Source organism: Plecotus auritus (assembly GCF_963455305.1).
Source record: "Plecotus auritus genome assembly, chromosome: 9".
Taxonomy (NCBI): Eukaryota; Metazoa; Chordata; class Mammalia; order Chiroptera; family Vespertilionidae; genus Plecotus; species Plecotus auritus.
The window spans coordinates 127,962,074-127,978,159 of NC_137783.1; the positions used below are offsets into that span (position 1 = coordinate 127,962,074).

At 37.8% G+C, this 16,086-nt stretch overlaps 1 protein-coding gene across 2 annotated transcripts in view; it reads left to right on the forward strand.

Moving 5' to 3' along the window:
• GAS2 (growth arrest specific 2) overlaps positions 1-16,086 on the forward strand; it is a 122,378-nt gene that overhangs the window by 66,513 nt on the left and 39,779 nt on the right. For both annotated transcript variants that reach the window (XM_080643008.1, XM_080643007.1), the window contains exons 6-7: positions 2,198-2,339; positions 10,740-10,847. In XM_080643008.1, coding sequence (XP_080499134.1) covers positions 2,198-2,339; positions 10,740-10,847 — 250 coding nt within the window. The remainder of the gene's footprint in view (positions 1-2,197; positions 2,340-10,739; positions 10,848-16,086) is intronic.

The following is a 16,086-nucleotide window of genomic DNA, read 5'->3' on the forward strand; positions in this document are numbered from 1 at the left end:
ATAAAGGAGTGGCAGATAGAACATCAAACATCATCTTTGTTGCTGATAAGGTCCGAGTTGACAGACGTGTTTATTGTCTGAAATGGAACTGCAGAATTAGGCCAGTTAGCCACCTAGTTACAGGCAAGGATGAATCAGGATGGAAGTTCCTGTAGAGACCCTCCTGTGGGCAGTTTCTTTTCCAGATGAAGAAGGGAAAAGTGAGTCAAGCATGCTCAGTTTATTCTCCTGCTGTGACCTGCACGGTGGGTTCAGGATAACCTGTAGGAGGGCCGAAGCACAGTGAAGACACCATACAAGAAAAATGAATTTTAAAGGCATGGGGGGGCAGGTGGAACCTCCATCGAGAAGAGGAACCATGAGTTCGGGTTCTGCCTGCTTTTTATTCAGTTTGGTTACACATTTGCCCCTTAGCAATGCATGCTGGCAGAGCAGATAGAATCAAAGGTCAGTAAAGTTGAGTAAACTGTGTAAAGATGATCAGATTAGGAAATCACCACCAGCCATCACAATCACAGTGGGAGCAATCTTGTGCTGATACCAGCAATCTTGTGCTGGTACCAGGTCCATTGGCCTTCAAATGTCTCTTTTGCACTTTCATGCTAATGTTGTTATGCACTGGTCTTCGCCATGCTTAGACTTAGCAATTTGATAAATCCTTTTATGTTGTTGGAGAGGAGAATAATGGAGTAGAGAGACCAGAAATTAAATGAATCAAACACCCTCTACAAGAACAAAATATCAAGAGTGAGGAAATTGCTTCCCCTTGGGAATGTCTACTGAACACATGCAATGATGTCAGTTAAAATAACAGGCCATTAGAACAGGTTAGTAATTAGTAATCTAAGCTTTTACATTTAATGCTGTTTTAATGTACAACTCACTCTAAGATACTAGACATACCACCAACATAGTTATTCTCTATCTATAGATTGTTTACGTGGTAGATTATTCATGACCTGTGACTTTTTCCTCTTCTTTCTAACTCACAATCACCTGCTTAATAGCAAGAGAAAATTGGCTTCAGTCCTGAAGTCAGAGAACCTGGCTTTGCATCTTTGTGCAGTTCCTGCTTATTTCTGTATCTTCTCTGGATCTGTGCTCTTAGCTGTACAAGTGAAGTGAGTAATAGGTGATCCCCGAGGCCCTTCTAAAATCTTAATTACTGGAGTTATCTTTGGCCTCCTCCACCTGGGTACAATGGATGTACATCTAAGAAAGCAAATCAATTTTAAGTTTAGCCTAAGAAAAATATGATTATGGGAGATAAAAATGCTAATAACAACTACATCTATTTTTTAAAACTTCTATGGCATTTATAATTTACAACGCACAATTTTAACATATTATTCTAAATTGTTTTTCTTTCTTCTCTGTTCATTTTCTTTCCTAGTAACACTAGACGTGCTTTCATTATATTGTTTTTAAGAGAATAACCTGTATAACCCATAGTCCATTGTTCCTGGGCCCCATAGGAGGTATACAATTAATACAGAGAATTTCTTTTCTGTTAAATCATTTTCTGTTAAATCAATTATTTGGGGGGGATTATTGTTTTCAAACTTGGCTATGACTGAATTTATTTCCATCTTTAACAAGCTTGTGTCCAAAATAGGAGTTCAATTATATCACTTATATCATTTCCTAGTAAATATGAAAGCTGAATACTAAATGTTATATGGTTATTTGTATTATTGACTCATTAATATATTACATGTAGTATTTTATTTAATCTTAGTATGCTATTTGTTATGTGTCGATTCATATATGTGTGTACACACACACACACATACACTCAGCAGATATGTTTCCCCCCTGATTAAAAGGATGCCATTTAAGAACCATTCCATGCCAGGAAAAGTTGTTTTAAAAAATTATCAGTTTGCTCCTGTAATCTTCATAATCAAATATAACATACTAGAGGCCCGATGCACAAAAATTTGTGCAAGAGTAGGCCTTCCTTCCCCTAGCTGCTAGCACCAGCTTCCCTCCAGCACCTGGGACCCGGGCTGCTTCCCTCCTCTGGCCACCCACAGGCACCTGGGACTCAGGCTGGCTTCCCTCTGCCCCCGGCTTGGTCAGGAAGGACGTCCGGAATGATGTCCAGTGTAATTAGCATATTAACCTTTTATTATTATAGATGGTAAGTGTATCATTGTAAGTTATGCATCTACATCGATCTTGTATCTTCTAAAAGGTATGGTGTGGAGCCTCCTGGTTTGATAAAATTGGAAAAAGAGATTGAACAAGAAGAAACACTTTCTGCCCCTTCTCCTTCACCTTCTCCTTCATCAAAGTCTTCTGGAAAAAAGAGTACAGGAAACTTACTGGATGATGCAGTAAGTAAAACTGGTCAGACTTCTTACTACTTAGTCTCTTTTGAATTTCAAAACTCATTCTGTTTCATTTTATTTTTTTAATTTAAATTCTTTATTATTTAAAGCATTACATATGTCTCTGTTTTCCCCCATTGACCTCTCCCTGACAATTCCCACCCCCAGCACATGCCCTCACCCCCTACTGTCTGTGTCCATGGGTTATGCTTATATGCATACATACGAGTCCTTTGGTTGATCTCTTACCTCTTCCCCGCCCACCCCCACACCCCCTCCCCCCCGGCCTTCCCTCTGAGGTTTGACAGTCTGTTCGATGCTTTTCTGTCTCTGGATCTACTTTTGTTCATCAGTTTATGTTGTTCATTATATTCCACAAATGAGTAAGATCATGTGATATTTATCTTTCTCTGACTGGCTTATTTTGCTTAGCATAATGCTCTCCAGGTCCATCCATGCTGTTGCAAATGGTATATAGTATTCCATTGTATAAATGTACCACCATTTTTTAATCCACTCATCTGCTGATGGGCACTTAGGCTGTTTCCAAATCTTAACTATTGTAAATTGTGCTGCTATGAACATAGGGGTGCATATATCCTTGCTGATTGGTATTTCTGATTTCTTGGGATATATTCCTAGAAGTGGGAATTGTTGGGTCAAATCATTCTGCACAATCTCTTATCAGTCTAACCTATATCTATTTCAATTTCATTGAAATTCATTTTAAAATCCTGTGAAAAACTCTGTACTTCTACAGTTCATTTTGAGATCAAAACTGAACCAGTCATTTAAAATAAAATGTCACTTAATTCTGCTGAATAGTATCTAACAATTTAGGACAATAGATCAGCTCCTTAAAAGTTGACTTTGAAAACACTTAAGGCTGTTGCTATTGGTTTATGACTCCTCATTTCACAGGTAAGAAGCCTGAGGCATGAGATCTGGAGGATTGTTAAAGAGGGAAAGCAAACACCACAGAGAAGATAACTGCTCTTTCCCGATTGCCTGCTGAGGCCCAGGGTCTAGCATTGTTTTCCAAGTGCTCTCGGTATCTGTAATGCAGGTTTCTTACTGAGAAACACAAACAGAAGTTGGGTCACCTCCTGAGGAAAGAAGAGGAGCTCAGCTTCCAACCCAATTTTGTCTAACTCCGAGGTCCCCATCCCTCTACTTAGCAGAGTCCTTGAGTCACAGTATTTGGCAGATTAGCAACTATTATCATTATACCCTCATAATCACAGCAAACATCCTGGGTGTCACAGCAAAAGGAATGAATTAAAACTCTCTGGCAACCTCTGTTGCCTGTTAAGTAGTTCTTGGTGATAAGTAGTGTGTTTGATTATGTGTATTTACTGCCCAGAACATGTGTTTTGGGTACAAATGTAAAAAAAAAAAAAAGCTTATTTGTTTTATAGAAAATAGTAACATCATTCAGAGCGGTTAGAGTGAAGTATGTCTCCAATACCTGGGGAGAGTCCTGGGAAACTAGCAGCAGCCGTAATGCCCATTCTGAGGAGTAGTCAGAACTGACAAGGACTGCTGACCCATGGCTGAGGGTTTCCTTCTCCAGGGTCTGAGCTGAAAAGGCTGGGATGTGGCTGACATTGCAGAAACACGGTTTCCCATCTTTCGCTTTCCTCCATGTGGCACGCTATCTTACACTGCAGGTTTGAATGAGCAGAAATATAACTTTTTCTGACAGATTGAGAATTCCCATTTCTGCTAAGTGCACCAGACTTAAACTTAGCTTGTTACAGTATCTTAGCCAATAACAGTTTAGTTTTCTTCTGTTCAGTCCATTCAGGAATTAAAGAATAGGCAAGGACATTTATTATCTTCACCTGAGGATGGATATATATATATATACATATACATATATATATGTATATATATATATGTATATATGTATATATGTATATGTATATATATATATATATATATATATATATATCCATCCTCAGGTGAAGATAAAAAATGCATATATATATATATATATATATATATATATATATATGAAATATGCTAATTAGACCGGATGTCCTTCCAGACAAAGCCACGGTGGCGGTGGTGGGGGCCGAGGCAGAGGTGGTTAGGGGCGATCAGGGGAGAGTGGTTAGGAGCTAGTGGTCCTGGATTGGAGAGGGTGCAGGCCGGGCTGAGGGTCCCTACCGCCCGCCCCCCCCCTTCCATGAATTTCGTTCACCGGGCCTCTAGTTTATATATATAAATATATGTATGTATATTTATATATATATTGTTTTTGTTGTTAATTGATTTTTAGAGAGACAAAGGGAGAAGGAGAGAGAAAAACATTGATATGAGAGAAAAACATCCATTGGTTTCCTCCTATATGCACCCCAACCAGGGATCAAACCCGTGATCCTTAGGTGCATGGGACAATGCATCTACCAACTGAGCCACACCAGCCAGGGCTAGGCAAGGACATTTTAATACCACTTAAAACAATTTTAAGCCCAGTCAGCATGGCTCAGTGGTTGAGCATTGACTTGTGAACCAGGAGGTCATGGTTCAATTCCTGGTCAGGGCATATGCCTGGGTTGTGGGCTCAATCCCCAGTGTGGGGTGTGCAGGAGGCAGCCAATCAATGACTCTCTCTCATCATTGATGTTTCTATCACTTTCTCCCTCTCCCGTCCTCTCTGAAATCAATAAAATATATTTAAAAATTTTTTTAAATCACAGAACTGTTTTTAAGGATCAGTGACATGTCTTGCTTATCATAGTATTTCATATTTATTTTATAAGTTAATTGAATAAAGTATTGTATTAATAGTATAGTAGGTAATAGTGCATTATTTATATATTGATGAGAACAATTTTCCCCAATTTATTTTGGAGTAAGATATTCCTTTAGTTTTTCTCTTATAAATGTGTATCTCTGGGGCAACTGCACTTGATTTTAATCCTTTTCTCCTCAGCTGTCACCTCTACTCATTTTCTTTAATGCATTATAGTCGGAGCTCTGGCCAGCATCTTAACCTCCTAATAAATTAATTTCTTAATCAAATAAATTTTTTTTAGTTCTCAAATTATGAGGCTTATTTCTCATGTTTGACACTGTTGAACAATGTATTCTTGACATTATTATCCATAAACATTATTGTTACCTAAGTGCAACTCAGATTTGATGAAAATTATATAGGGGTTCCCTTTAACATCCAAGGTAAATCCCAAATCATTTATGTCACATAAGTCTCCATGTGCTGGCCTATTTTGTCTTTCCCCTCTAGACTCATCCTAGCATTAGGAGGTACTCATTGTAAAGATGCCTGCTAACCCCAAATTCCTAAGGACATTTTATGCTCTGTGTTTTTCCTCATTTGCTTTCATCACCATATGTATACCTATACATCTTTAAATCTATTTTTAGACACCTTTTCATCTTTTAAAATTCAGGCTGTGAGTTTTCCTTGGCATCTCCCATTCCAGGTGAAATTGACAAATTAGTCCTTGATGCCCCAAGTGTTTTTATATATTTCATGAGGTATTTACCTTATGGGACACAAATACCCATTATTCTCTATGTGTAGTCCTTGTTCTCAAAGACACAGACCATCTTTTATTAATCTATGTCTATTAGTGCCATTTTTGTTGAATAGATCATCAACGTGAGTAATTAAGGTTTAAAAAAGCTTCTCCCTTGTTCTAATTATCTGGAATGGCCATGTGCTCTGGAAATGGGCTACTTTGCAGAGGGAGGAGATGTTGCCCCTTGAAGGCATTTACATGAACCTGGGAGAAGTAGCTAGAATGGTTCCCTTTCTTCACCAGCTTGCCCCATATGTGGCCATCCCTCATCCTTGAGAAGGGGAGGAAAAGGACAGGAAGGAGGAGGTGGTGAAATAACTATGACAAGGATTTTGGAAAAGTTTCTTTAATATTTCAGTCCAAGCAAGACTATCACCCCGTGGTGGTTCTCCCTTCTCCAACTTCTAGTCCCCCAACTGGAAACAAGGGGGGGCTCGCACAGAGCTTTATCGTTCTTTAAAGTTTACCAGAATTTGGGAACATAACCATCCGTTTAGTTACGGGGTTTTAACTGAATGTAGGAATGTGCAAACTGGATATTTCTGCACTGTTGCCAGCTAGAATACTATGTTCTGAAAGTATTTAAACCAGCATTTCTCCAAGAATGTTTAGTCAAGTACTGGCACCCCAGATGCCTCGCAGGGAAAAGAATTCCATGGTTAGGTTGGTTTGAGAAACACAGCTCACTGTATTCCCTGGGTAGAGTGTGGCAATGCACTGTGGTATGTTAAAGGCACTAGTGAGTTCCATAAGACATTGTTTTACCTGGAATTTTCCAAATTATTTGTCCACGGAAGTTTCTTATAGTCTCTCCTTCATACTTTGTTGCTGAATTGCATTGCAATATTTGCATTCTGTGTAAGTGATAGTTTTTCAGCAAAGCATTTTATTTCAGGGACAGTAGAACAGAGAGAAACATAATTTGAGCCTCACTAATGATGTAAATCAGAGATTTGTATGTCAAATATGAAAATTAAATAGTTCCTATGGCAGTTGCTTCACTGCACATGAAGCATATATAGCAGTTGGAAATTGAAATTCATGAACCCCAGTTTGTGTTTTAGAATGGGGGTGTAAAATAGAGATTGCTTACAAAGTTCCTGTGTTCAGTTAAAAATATTGGCTATTTCTGCTCTGACAAAATTACTATTTGTATAAAAAAGAAAAGAAGGAAGAGAATAAAGAGGGGGAATAAAAGAATAAGGAGGAAAAAAAAGAGAAAAGAAAGAGAAAGAGAAGAGTAAGAAAAGCAGACCTGCGTTAAGATATCATATTCCAGTGAACAGTTTCAACAGGAACTGCTAGTTTTGAAACTGTCAATATTTCCTCACATTTATTTGTTTGCTACTTAGGGGAATTGTGGAAAATTGAAAGAAAAAAAAAGGTGACCTTTTAGGTGGATAATACACCCTACCTTCTTTAATCAAGATATCATAAAAGAATACACAGTGGTGTCCATTCAGATTAATTTATTCTCCGAGGTCCTGATAGAGCGATTCAGCTGTGATAAAGTGGTGGGGTCGGGTTCATTTCTCTTTGCATTCCCTCATGGTGAGCTGGTTCCCACACAATGAGTTGAATCCAGTTCTAAGAAACCATTATTACTTTCTTCCTCTTCTCCATCAACTTCCTCAGTCTGGGGATGAGAGATAGTGTAATTCTGAGTAATCAGGCTCCTCTTGAAATCCCATTTCAGCAGAATACTGGCTGGGTTCCTGGGCCAAAGCGGAACACCTGCCAGCCTGACTGATCCCGAGGTAACGTAAGACGCACAGATGTCATCAGTCACTGTTTACTTAACAATCTATTCCCACTATCCCGCAGTCTGGCCTCGTCTCTTCCATTTCTGCCTCCACCTCTCACACAACTACAAAAAAAGCCCTTATTTTTAAAAAACAAGTCTGTTTTCAAAGCTCGGAAGACACTGAGAGAAGGGCGGGCCACTTGAGAAAATGCATTTTGTATTTCACTTCATTTGATCCCCACAGTGTCTGTGTTTTGTCTAAGAACACTTCAAGATGGAAACACTTTTACCCATACTTGCGATTATCATTTTTTAGCAGAGGAACAACTTGAACACCAGTTTACCCTTTGCTCCATTACTGTGTGGCAGGAAAGCTGGGCCAAGCAGTGTTCTCCTAAAGTTTGGGCCACATGCTTTCATGATGCTGACTTATTGTTCTATCATCACCATCTTGTTTAAGAATATCCATTCAAAAACGTCTCTAGAGACAGAGTTCTGTTAATACTGTGGGAGTGGGTGGATGTATCTAGGGGCCAAGTATCATATAATAGAAAACATTCAGAACTCAAATACACGGACCTAATCACTAACTTAATGACCTTAACAGTTTTGGTTTTTCATTTTTCAGTGAAAGCCATTTGTAACATTCTTTGAATCCAATTTTAATCTGTTGCACGATTTTCCCCCGTGTCCCATATAGGCTCATGTTTTTATTTATCCATTCATTTAGTTACTCAGTATGCATTTATTGAACACATAGTATATGCCATTAAGGGATTTTGTTTTATTTAAAGGATTTAAAACTATAATGAAATACTATCTTAACCCTTAAATAACTCACAATCCAGCAAAGAGAAATTAAGGTTAACCAATAACTGATATACGATTTGATATGGTAAGAATAATTATTAAGAATTATAGGTTTATATGTTGGCAGAATTAGGAATTCTAGACAGGACAGATGAAAATATGTATCTCAAAGTTGGTTCCCTCTCCCTCAGCTATAGATAGTGTCAGCTTTTCTTTGTATGTCTTCACTGAGGCATAATTGCATAGCACTTGAGATAAGTTTTCTTCAGGATTTCTCCTCTTATTTCTAGCTTTTTCTCTAGTTATTATGCTCCCATAGTTTCTGGAATCTCTCAGTCTGGGGAAAGCGAGCTGATTAAGTTTTGTACACCAACACAAGTGAATTCATGTGTCACTCTTTCCACAGGTTTTGTTTAATAGAAGGCTGATTGAAGTCAGACGTTGCTTTATTTGAAGCAATGATTGACTATCTTTGGTGACAAAACTCTAGAAACCATATCTTTGTGGAAGAAAGAACTTAAGTGGGAGAGACCAAGCCAGTTCTTCAGAAACTAAATTTATTCAGTCTAGCTTCTCAATTGCAGGGTACATGTTGTTTAGATATGTGACTCAAAACACAGGAAATTGTTGCTTTGGGTTGTTTAGTTGGTGAGTGGAAGAGAGGGCAGTTATGAGACACAGCATGACAGGTTCCCAATTAAGAAAAACATAAATATAAACTTCATCCCTAAAGTCATGGTCTTTATCAGGGGTGGGCAAACTTTTTGACTCGAGGGCCACAATGGGTTCTTAAACTGGACCGGAGGGCCGGAACAAAAGCATGGATGGAGTGTTTGTGTGAACTAATATAAATTCAAAGTAAAGGAGCGGAGGGGAGAGCAAAAGAACTGGATAGAACAGCCGGATCCGGCCCGTGGGCCGTAGTTTGCTCACGGCTGGTCTATATACATTGCCTTCTAATAGTCACAACTACTTATAGGCATTGTGCACATATCATTTAGATTAGGTATTTTTTTTCAGGATAGGGAGATAGATAAAATCAAGGTAAATTCTGATATTCAGACGTGGTTTTATAAAACATATGTAAATTATAAGATACTGCCACTGAAATAGGTTTTGGTGGGTGGCACTTACTGAGATGGAGTGCATTGCTGGGTGAGCCTGGGTGTATTAGAGATGACTTCTTTTTTTAACAAATTATGTTTTTATTAATTTTAGAAAGAGAGGAAAGGAGAGGAATAGAGAGATAGAAACAATGATGAGAGAGAAACATCTATAATTGGCTGCCTCCTGCAACTGCTGAACCACACTGGCCAGGCTAGAGATGAATTATTAAAGAAAATTGTTGAGTTCAAAATAAGATGTAACAATCCTATCTAATAGAGAGATAATATGCAAATGGTCGTCACGCTGTAATGCTGTAATGCCAGGGCTGGGGGACCTGAGGCCATGCCCCCCACCCTGGCACTAGGGCTGAGGGACCTGAGGCCAGGCTGGGGGACCTGAGGCTGCGCCCCTCCCACTTGGCAGGGCTTGACGGGAGACCTGAGGCTGCGCCTCCCGCCCTGCGGGGCTTGATGGGGGTGGGGCTGGCCGCGTCTGGGTCTTGTGCAATTTCGAGGCGCACGCTGGTGGGCGGGGACTTGACTCTGGGTCCTGGGGCGCACCCTAGACTCTGACAGGAGGGAGATTTTCATATACATTTTACTAATTTTCTTTCATCTTTGACACTTCTGTTATAGAGAAAGGGCAAATATCAATATTAAAATATTTCCTCTAATTAATTCCCTTTTAATGTGCACAAATTTTGTGCACCGTGACACTAGTAGTCTCATAAAAACAACAACAACAACAACGTACTTCATTCTCTTTACTTTGAAATGGGTAAAATTCATATTGTTAAATTACAACGAGGGAACATACAATTTTGACATATGTTCTATTTTAGTTTTCAACGTATTTATCTTGGCAACCCAATGTACACAATCTTTTTAGTTCTCCCACAATGAGAGAACCCAGATTCATTCTTATGCTGCAAATTGATTTGCTCGTTGTTATTCTCCAGCATCGTTTCTTTGTCATCACCCAGCTTGTGCCTTAGTGCAGTCATTGGCCTTCAGAAAATGCCTTCCAGGCCTGACCTTCACACAGTTAGGACTCACCTGCTCATATCATGTTCATAGTGTGATATAGAACACATTTAAAAGCAGTCCTGGTCCACGGGCCTTTGAACCCACAGAACAGATTAATCTAAATGGGACTTGATGAAGGAGAATGAACTTGCTTGCTCTTCTATTTCAGGTGAAAAGGATTTCTGAGGATCCTCCTTGCAAATGCCCAAACAAATTCTGTGTGGAGAGGCTCTCTCAAGGAAGATACCGAGTGGGAGAAAAGATCCTCTTCATTAGGGTAAAGTTTTACTTCTCACGTGATATCTTGTCCTGTCTGAGACTTTCAGGACTTGAGTGGGGTTACAGGAAAGTATGTCCAGTAACTAAGCAGGGACTTCCCCTAGGGTGGTTTCAGTTGGACTTGAAGACATAAGGTATGAACATTTAAAAACGTATCATACATAATTACTGCTGAGGGCTAAATAAATAGAACTATCTCTCTCTTTTTACATATACCCAAACATGCACACCGAATACACCATAGAGATCAACTAGAACGAGGAAAAGAAAAAACAACAAATTCATTTTTGTTTATACATTTAGTTTCAAAAGAACCACTCTTCTCCCCCCTGCTCTCCCCCCCCCCCCCCCCACAGAAATCAACATTCTGCCCTGATCTTTCATATCTCCACTTTGGGAATATCATCCTATTGGTCCTGGCAACTTTCAAATTATTTGAACATGATTTTTAAAAGAAGTTCAGATTATGAACCAGGGTGAGGGGAATGAAAGCTCATTACAATGGCCTGGCTAAATAGTGACTGCCATTTCTTACTTAGTTTTCTGGGTGAATGAAGAAATGAATGATTTGGTGATCTCCATTTTACAATTGTCCTAATTAGAAATCTGACTAGATTGTCATTAGGGGCTCAATAAAGTCACATTTCAGGCCTTTCACTTGTGATCTGTTTTGGAAATAATCAAGAAAACGTAATCTCTCAAAATAAGACTTTTCATAAGACTAAGAATTCTTCTTCTGAGAAATAAGAAAATGGAAAATGTAGCACTGATACATTCCTAGAATTGATAAGTATAAATATTTTTCCACCATAGTTTTTAGTAATTACCTAAATAACAGCAGTTAGGATTCAAAGGAGCTATAGTCTCTTTTCTTTTGAACAAGTTACGAATTTCTTGCTTGTTACTTTATTTTGTAGAGCAGAATATTTGAATGCGTACATCTAGTACAATCAAAGAATACTCTAAACAATACTCACAGTGATGGCCCAATAGAAATTTTGCCTGTACAATATTTTCTTAATTTCAACTTTTGACTGAAATTTATTTGTGTGACAGATTTTTTAAGGTTCTACATCATGTTATTTGAAGAAAAGTTTGATCATACTTAGCCTTCAAAATAATGTCAGTCATTTTTTAAATCTAATTTAGGTCAGTGTTTATTGGTGTGTGCTTTTAAAATAATTTTAGGTAAAAATTGATATTTTGGAATAGCAACGAAAGGGATAGAATAGGTTAGTATTAGAGTTTTGGTACAAATCTGGGAGAGTGGCCTCACTAGGATAAACAGTTGCCCCCATCCATGCTTATTGTTCTTTTGTATCTTATTATAGGGATAATATACAGGTTTATTTTAGCCACGCTGCCTGCTTTCCCTTTAGTACATTAAAAATAGCGATTTAGTCATTCCAAAGATGTGTTTAAATTTTACTATGCTGACCTTTCTCAATTGAGAGTCAGGCTCCTTGAGAATATTAGGTCCTTGAACCTGGAAGCAAAACAAGGTTTAATTCATGTGAAACAATTATTCCTTTTATGATGGAAGTGTTGACAAACACATAATTATTAAATTAGGTACTTTTTCTTCTGTTGTAACCTAATATCTGTAGGCAAAAATATATATATATATATATATATATATATATATATATATATATATTATGTTTATTTGTGTCTGGTCTTTATATTTAGTCAATTGTCAACAAGTTTGATATCGGTATTTATGAATAACATAAATTTACATAGCATTTAATATTTAAGAAACTTTTTGGTGTGCCATTTTTCTTTTCAGAAAGTGGTTTCCTTTTGGTAAAATCTGTGCATGTGTTGTTTATAGAGGAATTGGGATTGGCTTTACTGAAAAAAATTGCATCAACTTCCCTAGTGATAACATTTGAATTAAATACCAGTGTGTTACAGCAGAATATACTGTGTACATTCAGTTTCATGCTTCCAGTGTTCCAGGTAAGCCTGCAATCAGGGAGTCGACTATGACGTGGTTTTCACTGACTGGCCAGCAAGTCATGGTGTCATGCTGCTATGACAGGTGTCTTAATCAACTTTAGTTATTCACTTTTTCTCATTTTGCACTGTCCACATATAATGTGAGCTATTTTTTTTTACAACAGATTTCCCTTTAAAATTAACCTGTTATTTTTCATATCTTAATTATTAAAAAGGAATATTTATATGACTGCTTAAACCGGAAAGAAAAACTATTTGTCAAAAAAAAAGTTATCTATTAATATATATTGAAATTCTTATCCTTTGGCTTGCCAGGGTCTGTTCTCACCCTGATGGAGGAAAGTGGTTCTAAAAAGACTCCTCTGTTGTTTCTTGATTATCCCTCATGGCTTTTTACCTCCCAGTCCCTAGAGTTTAGGAATTGAAATTTCACAGGCAAGCCACATGCACTGTTCATTGCACATGTTCTCCCTGCTTCCTTCTCTTCACTGAATGCAGGAACTAATAGTGTCTTAGTGACGAGTACAGGCTTTGGCTGGTACTTTTGATTTGTGGCAGGGACTATATTGAATTGATTGCTATTCTGCACTGACGCACTACAAGGAACTGGCAGTTATTACTAAAACACAACACCCCAAACCCTCAGAGGAATTGGTTTTCAAATGATCATATGCTTGTTGCTGCTCGTTTCTTATCTTATGGCTCTATGAACACCTGGGTTAAGGAGTAAGTGCGCTGTAGTCACATTCTCACCCACGCTAGGGAATGACCACATCACAGTGGCTGCACTGCGGTGCTGCATTTCCTAAACTTACGTTTTTCACATTGGCATATTTTAAGTTTTTTCATATCTTTTTTGAGGCTGCTAAATATGGTCATATTTACTACACAAGACATCATAAGTAGATGCACTTATGCATTTTATTATATAAAATATACATACAATGAAATATATATGGTGTCTTAGCTCTTATCCCCTAGTTTTCTGTCAGTCCTGGTCTTCATATGGCCATAATGATCCTGGCCATGCAAAGAACAATTCTGTCTTCTAAAGCTGTTGTTAAGACTGTTGACTTAGCTCTTACATAAAGATAATGCAGTTATCAAAACAGTGACTTAGGAAAAAAAATCTCTTAGAATTAGTAGATACAAAATTATCTTAATAAGTCTGCATGTAGCACATTTACTCTAGATTTAACGATTTCATTCCTAACAAAATTCCAAGGTTTGTTGAAAATACCCAATCACTTTACTTAGATACGGTTTTATGATTATTATGTATATGAACACATCTTCTCTTTATTCATTAAAACAGATACACTAACAGCAAATAAGAATGAAAAATACGAGAATGTCAGCAGATTACAGAAATAGAGCCCAGAAGACATTTTCTGCAGAGGATAACTTTGCTAAACATGTCTTAACTGTTTGTTTCTAGAAAGAGTGTATGCATTGATCCTTCACCTACATGGCTACCTAGTGTGCACTTGTCTAGATGCAACCATATGCTTATGGAGGCATGTTTGCTTATGTGCATATGTCTCTGTTTCAAGGGGAGGAATTAATCTATATCAAATATAAAGAATCCAATAGTATAAGGGAAAACCTCTGAGGTTTTTGACTGTCCCTTTTGGACAATCATGCTAATAATCCCCTGTCAAAGTGGGAATTCTCTTGTTTCTAGCTTATAAAAAATAATTTTCAAAGCTATATTTTTGCTCTATATCTTCTAACAAGCAACACTGTTTTTGACCAATCTGATAGACAAGCAAGATAAATGCAGCTAATTTGTATCTGTAGTGCAGATACAAATTTACTTTCCTCCGAGATATAAATATTTCAGTTACTTTTCAGTGACTTTTGAATTTGGACAGTGATGCTAAAACCTCCCCTTCTTGATTACTGAGGTAACAGAGGTTGGGATATTACCCTTTGGCTATGTTATAAATCTTTAAAATGTAAATAGAAGGGTCTCAGGCCTAATGGTATTATTTGAGGAGAAGAGAAGTAAGAATTTTACTTTGTTCATTTGTTCATTCAGTCAGTTGGTGTCTACCCAGGCTTTCAAGAAGTCAGTTGGCAATATGAATGTGTATAAGCTTGTGGGAAAGGTTTCCACATTCCATAAAAAGGTCTATGCTATTTTATTTGTCAGCCTCAATTCCATGGTGACAATATTCCGTGTAAATAATCCAACAGTAGTTTTTAAAAGTGATCCCAAGATAAGCAGCATCAGCATTACCTGGGAACTTGTTGGAAGTGCAGATTCTTGGCCTCACCCTGATTCATTAAATCAGAAGCTCCCTGAGGGCAGGGCCCAGCCACCTGTGTTTTAACAAGCCCTGCAGGTGATTCTGAAGGGTGCTGAAGTTTGAAACAATCTAAAAGAAAACAAGATCTATAAGAAGGAAGAAATGTGTCATACAATACCACAACTAGAGATCATTGCATATCTGGTCATGGAAGACTAGAACCGCTCAGGTACTAGGAAATGACTTCTAGGTATCATAAGTTGGGGGGAAACAGACTTTGAAATTGTATTTACGTATTCAAAATGCCACTTTGTGGAAATGATGTATACTTTTGATTAAGACTAGAAGGGAATAGGAATCATTGAAAATAGTTTTTAATTGTTGGGGGCATACAATTATGAGTGAGCATTTACTTCTGATGATGACATTAATAACATGAACTCTTCAGAAGAAGAGAAGCCAGTGACCTGATACAGTGGCAGATTTGAGAGTAAATAAAAGGACTTTGATAAGAGGTCATATTAATGAGCTGACTGTCCACTTTTCTGGTCCTCTGGCCAAGGGTAGGGAAGTTCATGGAGTCATGTTGTTGTGGACCAGGGAGGACTTGGTGTTTTGTTGTGGAACTATAGCATAGTTTTCCTTGGCTGATGCTTTCACCTTTTATCTTTCTTTACTATTTTATCTCTCCATTTCAGAAACTCCCTCCAGTTGTTTTGGGTTAGGACTAGAAAACATGCAAACACCTGTAAATTGTCCCTTCTCTCCGCAGGCCCCGTAATTGAGACATGTACTTCATGTCCTCTCTCTTAGGCATGAAAGCTTTAATCATGATATCCCTTTCCTTTAAAGCTAAATTTTTAGGGACCTGCAAATCACCTAATATGATGAACTGATCTGTGTTAATATGATACATTGATTTGTAAATGGCTCTAAGGAATAGAATGTTCATGGGGTAAGAGCTTTACACTTACCATTGTTGCTCTAATATTCTGGTAATAAGACTTTCTGGCACAATAGCAA